The sequence below is a fragment of the Tachysurus fulvidraco genome, chromosome 2 (genome assembly GCF_022655615.1).
Source record: "Tachysurus fulvidraco isolate hzauxx_2018 chromosome 2, HZAU_PFXX_2.0, whole genome shotgun sequence".
Classification (NCBI taxonomy): Eukaryota; Metazoa; Chordata; class Actinopteri; order Siluriformes; family Bagridae; genus Tachysurus; species Tachysurus fulvidraco.
This window is the reverse complement of record NC_062519.1, coordinates 25,838,576-25,846,713: the sequence shown is the minus strand read 5'-3', so window position 1 is coordinate 25,846,713 and position 8,138 is coordinate 25,838,576. Positions and strand designations below refer to the sequence as shown.

At 37.3% G+C, this 8,138-nt stretch overlaps 1 protein-coding gene across 2 annotated transcripts; it reads left to right on the top strand.

Moving 5' to 3' along the window:
• Window positions 1-2,486: 2,486 nt before the first annotated feature.
• Window positions 2,487-7,577, top strand: plekhb2 (pleckstrin homology domain containing, family B (evectins) member 2). 2 transcript variants are annotated; one of them, XM_027170098.2, is made up of 9 exons: window positions 2,487-2,597; window positions 2,703-2,752; window positions 2,834-2,902; window positions 3,087-3,239; window positions 3,340-3,442; window positions 3,899-3,938; window positions 4,170-4,256; window positions 4,476-4,554; window positions 5,564-7,577. In XM_027170098.2, exons 3-9 carry the CDS (start codon window positions 2,866-2,868, stop codon window positions 5,698-5,700), a joined length of 636 nt encoding a protein of 211 aa, XP_027025899.1. In that variant the 5' UTR covers window positions 2,487-2,597; window positions 2,703-2,752; window positions 2,834-2,865; the 3' UTR covers window positions 5,701-7,577. The 2 variants fall into 2 exon arrangements, with proteins under 2 accessions (XP_027025899.1, XP_027025900.1); XM_027170099.2 differs by having other exon boundaries at window positions 2,579-2,597; window positions 2,684-2,752.
• The last annotated feature ends 561 nt before the right edge of the window (window positions 7,578-8,138 follow it).

Genomic DNA, 8,138 nt, shown 5'->3' with positions numbered 1-8,138 from the left:
CTGGAAATGGATAGGCTGGACAACAGGTTTAAGTGGAACAAAACTAACAGGCTATTGGTGAAATTGCCACCAAGGTCAGCCCCTTGTAGGCGGAGCGTAATTCTACCCTTCCAAAGGAGAATAAAAAAGAGGACGGAATCTTAAACAGCCAGTGGAAAGGAAGTGCAGGAATCTCCAGGCACATACTCCATCTGACAAAGAATTTCCTTTGTTGATTATGATTTCAGACTTTAGTACTTGAATCAGTTGTCTCAATCTGCTTTGTGATTTATAGCTATAACTCAATGGATCTTCTCTAAAATATTGTCCGTCTTGGTGAAAAATAAAATCAATGGTTAAAATCAGCAGAATTTTAGAATAGAATAGAAAGTATAACTGATTTTGTGAACCGAGGCCTGGAGTGAAGCAAAACCAAATGTAACAGAAATCACTGGGCTGGGTCTTGAACTTTATGTGCAGCCACTGCCAAGGATGCAAAATCTGAGATATCCTCGGCTGAAACCTGAAGCTTTACCGAGAGGCCTCACGCAAAATCACGTTTGTTCTCTCCGCTTCATTTTGAAACAGTCTCAACATTCCGTCAACTTTGCTCCACTTAATGTGTCAACTGCCTACTTGTAACAAGAACCAGCCGTGTTCATTCTCCTGTGAAACAGCCACATAAACAGACTCCAACTGCCACGGAATTAACTTTTTTTTTAATATGGTCACGTACACGTAATAATTACCTGTTAAACAGAAAACCCTCTGCCACTCAAAAAAGATGCACAAAGACAAGGGGGCTTTCAGTATAGCAAAACACTTCTCAGTCACACAATTCATCTGCTCAGATAATCAAGAATGATTAAGATGAAATTCAATCCATTAACCATTGGCTAAAATTAGGTCCATAAACCACTTCAGTCGTCTGTCAGCAAAAACAATTATGCTTAGAACATGAGATTGATCTTAATTCAGTAACTGAAACCTAGTCCCTTAAGAACAACAGTTCCATACAACTTTTTTGTTCTTTTAGGATTTATGTTTTTAGACAAGTAAAATGGTTCAATGGTAACAGGTTGTATATTTCTTGGGAGATTTCCTCATCAAGTGTTTCTGATGAACTTCCTTTGAACTTCAAAGTATAAATATTTGGTAGCCATCACAGCTATTAAAAAAGCAATTCGATGAATGATCAGATTTAGAAAATATCACCATTGCCCTAAATGTGTGAAAAAATATTTAGTTTCTCCCGTTTGCTTTCTTAGTTGTTTATTGTAACAAGTAATCTCTCACCCAAAATCTTAAAAAGACACAAAAATCTTCATATGCTGGCTTTACATGACACAAAGTCTCAGCCAATTTTGTAAAACAGCAGTCTGAATTTGACCATATTGTGAGCTGCAATCAAATGCATGGAGCTGTGTTGAAAAACATCACTAATCTAAACAAGACCAAGTGTAGAGCATTCGATTATTCAGTTACAGTGTAGATCCACATTCAGGTTTATTCATTTATTCATAGTTTTGTTTTTATTTTGATAGATTTTTATTTGAGAAAAAAACATACATACATACATACATACAAACAAACAAACAAATTCCAATTGAAGAACTGGATCCAGTTTGAGGCAAAAATTGACAAAAAAAAAATCAAACAAATAAAGTTAGACTTTCATTACTGACACCATACCTAGTGCAAAACAAAAGAAGCCATTGTAAACTAGCAATCATGTTTTTACTTATCTTTCAAAGTCCTTGCATATGACAGAGGCACCCTAGTCCAAATTCATCCAACATTTTAGTTTAGTAGTTTTAATTTACAAAATATGAAATATATCATTATAAAACATGTTTTGTTGATTTTAGTTTGTTCTGCCAGTAATATGGAGCAGCCTAGCTTTATAAATACTTCAGAGATAAAACAGCTCCACCTAGTGGTGAAAGAATGAAAGAACTCATGACCAGGCTGGCATTTCAGTTTTTTTTATGTTATATATATTTTTGTATCTATTCCAGGTTCAGTATTTATTCATTATCTGTATTAGAACATGTCCTTTAGCGTATCACCCCACATTATAAAACGAGTGGAGGTGGAAATAACGTTATTACAGCTTGCAAATTACTGCACCTAAAACACAGCTAAATTTAAAAGTACGTGTGCGCGTACGTTTACATTTACATCATTTGGCAGACGTGTGCGCGTACGCGTACAAGCTGATGGTGAATTTTCAGAGTTACAACTTTGTCTCCAACACATGATAATTGTCCTAGCAATGTCTCCATGAGACTCCAGTCCTCTAACATCACCTGAATATACATCGAATAATATAATAATATACTTTTAACTTAGAGCACAAGACAAACAATTAGCACTAGAATAGCTAAAACATCAACATTTCAAAATAAACACATATAATATGTTTCGGGTGGAGGTTTCCTTTAAAAATGTTTATTTTATTTACTGTAGAATGCCAGCAGTTGTCTTATTACTGACGGAAGTGAATTCCTGAAACCTCTCGCGCCCCCATCATCAGCTGATGGGATGGTTGATGGCGATGACGTCACTCGTGTAACCGCCAGGAGTCCATTACTAGCTCGACAGTTTGAGACGTAACGGTAAAATATTCATTTTTATTTCTCGTGTTGATCTTAAATATATTTCGTATTAAGTGATTAACGACTTAAAACGAATCCTTTAAAAGCGAAGTCTCTCGCTTGTAGTTGCTGCTCGTCTGACCAAACAAGCCGTTAGCTTCTGCTATCAAAACAAGGTAAGGTTTGTTTACATCGCACTTATTTATGAAATAAAAGGTACTTGTTTATTTGTTGTTGTCGTTTTTTGTGTGTGGCAGTTTTACAGATCATCCCTTTCTTTAAAGAAAGAATGGCGTTTGTTAAATGCGGATGGCTTCACCGCCAGAGTAAGTATATTTTGTTTGTATTTACTGAAGGCGGAATCCGATTTTTTTATATATATAATCCCTATTTAGGGGCCCTACTTAGGGCAGGAAATGATCCATTCGGAACCCTCCTTAGTGAAGTAGACAGACATTTGTGATTCAGCCCAGAGACTTTGGGGAAAATATTGTCAACATTTTCATTTAGGCACCATCTTGCGTCGCTGGAAGAAAAACTGGTTTGACCTTTGGTCAGATGGCCGTCTAATTTTCTATGATGACCAACAACGGCGTGACATGGAGGATGAGATCCATATGAGGGTGGACTGCATTAACATTCGCAATGCCGATGCTTGTCGAGGTCAGACTTTCATACCGCTGAGAAATCTAACCCTACTATCTATAGATTCGTTATTGATCATTAGGATTTTAACTATTTCGCACCGTGTGTATTTCCTCAGATCTGACGCCTCCTGAGGGAAAAGGGAGAGAAGCCCTTCTTCAAATTGTGTGCCGTGATGGACGCGTTATTAGCCTCTGTGCAGACAGTGCAGATGATGCCCTGTGAGTCAGCTGATTATTAGTGCAATAGAATTTATTCTTCTAGCTGTTAGACCCAAACTAATTATGAACACTGATCAAGTCAAGTCAAGAAGCTTTTATTGTCATTTCAACCACATATAGCTGTTGCAGTACAAAGTGAAATGAGACCATGTTTCTCCAGGGACATGGTGCTACATAGGAACGCAGACAGGGCGACATAGAAACGCAGACAGGGCGACATAGAAACGCAGACAGGGCGACATAGAAACGCAGACAGGGCGACATAGAAACGCAGACAGGGCGACATAGAAACGCAGACAGGGCGACATAGAAACGCAGACAGGGCGACATAGAAACGCAGACAGAGCTAAGGACTTAGTAAGTAGTTACCTTGTGTTTTAAGACTGAAAACTCATGCTGTAACCCAAAGTGTGTGTGCAGTATGAATAATGTTAATGTTTGCTCTCTTTGTTTCAGGGCCTGGACTGTGGCCCTTCAAGATGCCAGAATCAACACAGTGAGTCATTGCTTACCTAAAGAAGCTTGTCGAGGGTGGAATACTTAAATCTGTAATCCCTGTGCTGAGTACACAAAAGATGGCTTTGTTATGTAGTAGATATAAAATATAAATGGCAGCTTTTGTTACTTCATTATAAATGTGCCATATTTAACACATCCTCTTTTTTCCTTTAGGTTATCATACAAGATCTTGTAGAGTAATTTTTTTTGTTGTTTATTTCTTTTGCAGGTGGTTGCACCTCCTCAGTTTGGTTTTACCCAGGACGTTATTGCCTCGGCTCCTCCTACTTATGCAGAATTAAACCCTACTCCTCAGGTAGGAGTCAAGTTAATTTTAGTAGAAAATAACTAACTCCAGTAATAATTAAATTATTTGGGGCTGTTTGCTGTTAGTTTATCTGTTAGTAGCTGAAAAATTGTATCTTATAAAACCTTATTTATATGCTTTTTCTGTATGTTTTTTTTTCCCTGACCAAAAAACAGAATGGTAGTGATTTTTTTTTTCCTTTGACACTCTTGCCTCGCCTTTTGCCAGGTATACTACCCGGACCAGTATGGTGGTTATGTCCCTTATCCTCCTCCCCCTTATGTCCCTAATCCTGTGTACTCTGCAGGTAAGCAACAGTATGCATTTGTTTCCCCCATTACAACCAAGCTGGAGCTGCTGCTGTCACTGAATGCATATATAAACTTTAATTTATTCATTCAACTTGTCATATAGTTTATCATCTGTGCAGGCAAAGTGTATTGCTGACTCAAGTTCAGTCAAGACTAATTATTCCGATCATTAAATTTTCTTCCTTCTTTTGCGCTAAAAGTTTTTAACAGCTGCAAAGTGAATCATTTATTGGAAGCTGGAAAATCAGTGACTTTTACAGGGGACAAATTGTAATAGGTAGATGACTGGGTCAGAGCGTCTACAAAGGTCTTATTGAGTGTTCCTAATATGCAGTGTATAGTACATAATAAAAGTTGTCCAAGGGGGGACAAATAGTTGCTCAGTGACAGGGTCATATTGGCAGACTATATACACCACTCAGTACTAACATTAAAACAACCTGCCTAATATTGTGTAGGTCCCCTTTGTGCCAATAAAACAGCTCTGACCTATGAAAGCATGAACTCAGTAACATAATACTTCAGAAGGTGTGCTGTGGTATCTGACCCCAAAACATTAGCAGCCGGGCCTTTAAAACCACTGAAAGGTGAATCAATATCATTGATTGTCTTAATGTTTTGGCTAATCTGAGCATATCAACTTACTTGCGACTTTATTAGGTACAACATCCCCCCCCCCTCATTTATATATATATATATATATATATATATAAAAATTCGCTCAATTTCGCATTTCGCTCAAGTTCTGATTCTGAGCTGTAATGGGGGGTCTTCATTCCTAAGCGCTGCCTCCCCACCCTGGACAGGCGCGTGGGAAAAATTCTCCCAGAGCAGAACCATCCCGCCAACACTAACTATATGTTCGCTATAAACCTTCATTGACAAAGTGGTCCTGACCTAAATTCAGGTACTGAATGTAGCCAGTTTGCTGCAATTTGTGGGCACTCATTTTTGAGTTGTGCGTAGATGGATGTAAACAGCTGTTTTTGTACTTGTGTCCCACAGGAGTGTCCCCTGCACATGAAGTTAACCATGTGATCATTGAGGAGCGCCGGCGTAACGATGCAGGAGGTATCGCTCTAGGTGTGCTAACTGGTGCTGCAACTGGATTGGCTATCGGTTCCCTCTTTTCTGTATTTTAATATTCAATCAGTCCCAACAGAGGATGGACTAGTCTTTTGCTACTACTCTTATCTTTGCTGCACCCCCATGCTGTATGTAATTGTTAGATCTACTAGACCGTAACTGTCTAACAGATCACAAGCGCGTCCCCAGCACAGCTTCCTCAACACGTTAGACTGTATGAACCAAACCCTCATGGTAGCATTCATAGCTTGGTGTTGGTGAGTTTATGTCACCTGTACATTGTGAAATAAAATGAAGTGGTTGTGAACTGAGAGAGTACTGAACGGGCGTTAGGGTGGCTGCAATGAAAATTGCTGTCATCTGCTTAGATTGCTTTGTAGGCTATACACAGTGAAATGAAATATGACTGGTGATTCCTTTTCATTATGATGGCTTAAAAAGTTTGTATACCATTGTATTATTATTTTTTTTTCCCTCCCTAAGTCCTTGGGATGTTTGATCAGACTGGTCAAAAATTAGATGACAATTGCTTGAAGGTTAAGACTAACTCTAGGTTTGCCATGAATGATCAATTGATGATTCCTGAAACCACAAAGCGATCAGTGTGTGGAAACCATTAATCTTTATTTCGGCACAGGTCAGTGGTGGCCTTATTTTGGATGCTTTAAGACATGCACATACTTCCATTGTGGCCTTACAAGGAGACCTAGAAATCGAGACATGATGCTATAAATGCTGAAATATGTTGAGATTTTTATCAAGCTAAAAAAAAGTCCTTTAACCAGTTGCAGTGGTGAATTAAAAAAATCATGGAATGGACATGACCCAGTATTTTGTGTTGAATTAGGTTGGAGGGTAAATGCAGTCTGTATACTCGGTTATCTGTTAACACAAACAGTAACTCATTAATTCATCGTGTTTTAGATAATTACTATGCCTTACACCAAATAAAGTGATTACATAGCAGTATCCTTTCCTTATGAACTGATAAACACTGCCACCACAGTCAGAAAATACACCCGTTCAAGCTCCACACCAGAATCCACAAATTCCATAGGAGCAATGATGTTTAATATATTTTAGAATATCAGAGAAGCACTCCAGGTTTGCACTGGTGTTAGAGCTTTTTCTTTTTCTGGCTTTAGCTTTACTCTCCAGTGTGATTATCAGTGTACTCTACACTTCTAAAGTTTTCATTCTGAAGAACTTGAAAAGCCGTTAATAATCATACTAGAATTTATGATATTTGTCTCTTTTATGGAAAATAATTGTTAAAACAGCTACTTTCAGTTCGAGTGTTATTTATTTGGTTTGTATTTGTGGAAAATGTCTTTTAATGCCTTTTTGTGTTTCTACATTATTTATTTTTATTAATTGTTTGGTGAAGAAATCTGAATGAAGCAGCACCTATTAACACACAACACAAAATGGGTGAAAATATGCTCTTTGAGTAATATCCAAGGAATTTGACCTCTCAAAATAAAGCTCATGGCGTACACAGGGCATTGGGTTTTTACATTTTCTTGTAGTCAGTTTTCCATTAGATAAACTGTAGCATCAATTATGGTCTATGTTAGACCATATTAGTCTTTGACTACATTTAACGTCTGAACTTGAACGCTATACTTTTTGTTTACATTTGTTACATACTGTATGTTTAATTGGGTGTAAATTGAGGTCATTATTTTTAATAAAATTCCTTTCAAAATTTTAGCACATTTTGATTGTTACAGATATTGAACCAATACCAAAACATATAGATCTAATTATTTTTGAGGATCCTTTTTTTGTTGTTGTCGTTTTATATGTACGTAACTTTTATTCTCTTACTTTTTGTCCAATATTATACCTGCACATACACTATTTGTTGCTAAACCAATTTGCCTTTCTGTGTTATACTATCATGAATTTAATTAAAGCAAGTGACAACTGATTTACAGTGTACATGTTCTCAATGAACCAGTGTTCTTTCAGCATTATTATTTAAAAAAAAATTACCTTTCTGAAATGTCATAGACCTGGAAAGTGTCACTGATTATTATGACAAATGATATTGATTTCATCTAGTCCTAAATCCAGGCTAGAGGTCTTCTCGGGTATAAAGAAATGTACCCGAACCCGAATCACTTTTTACACGAACCCGACGTGCATAATTTATTTATTTATTTTAAGAAAGACCCGACCCGAGACAAACCTGAAAAAATTAGACCAGAGTCTGACCCGACCCGTTGGTTTTTTAACCTGACTGGACCCGAATATTGCATATCTACACTAAAGTAACTGCTACAGAGTGGATTCAAAATTGATTGACAGGTCTGTTTCAATGAAAATTAGCTTACCGCCAGCCACACGTCGCAAGATAATTCCATTACAGTTGCATTACAGAATGTATTTTTTTCACTAATTCCCTAAGACACACCCATCTAATAAGGAGGACATTCTCTATTAGTTTCTTTTTGGATAGCAAATAAACTGAGTTTGACATGAATCCGTT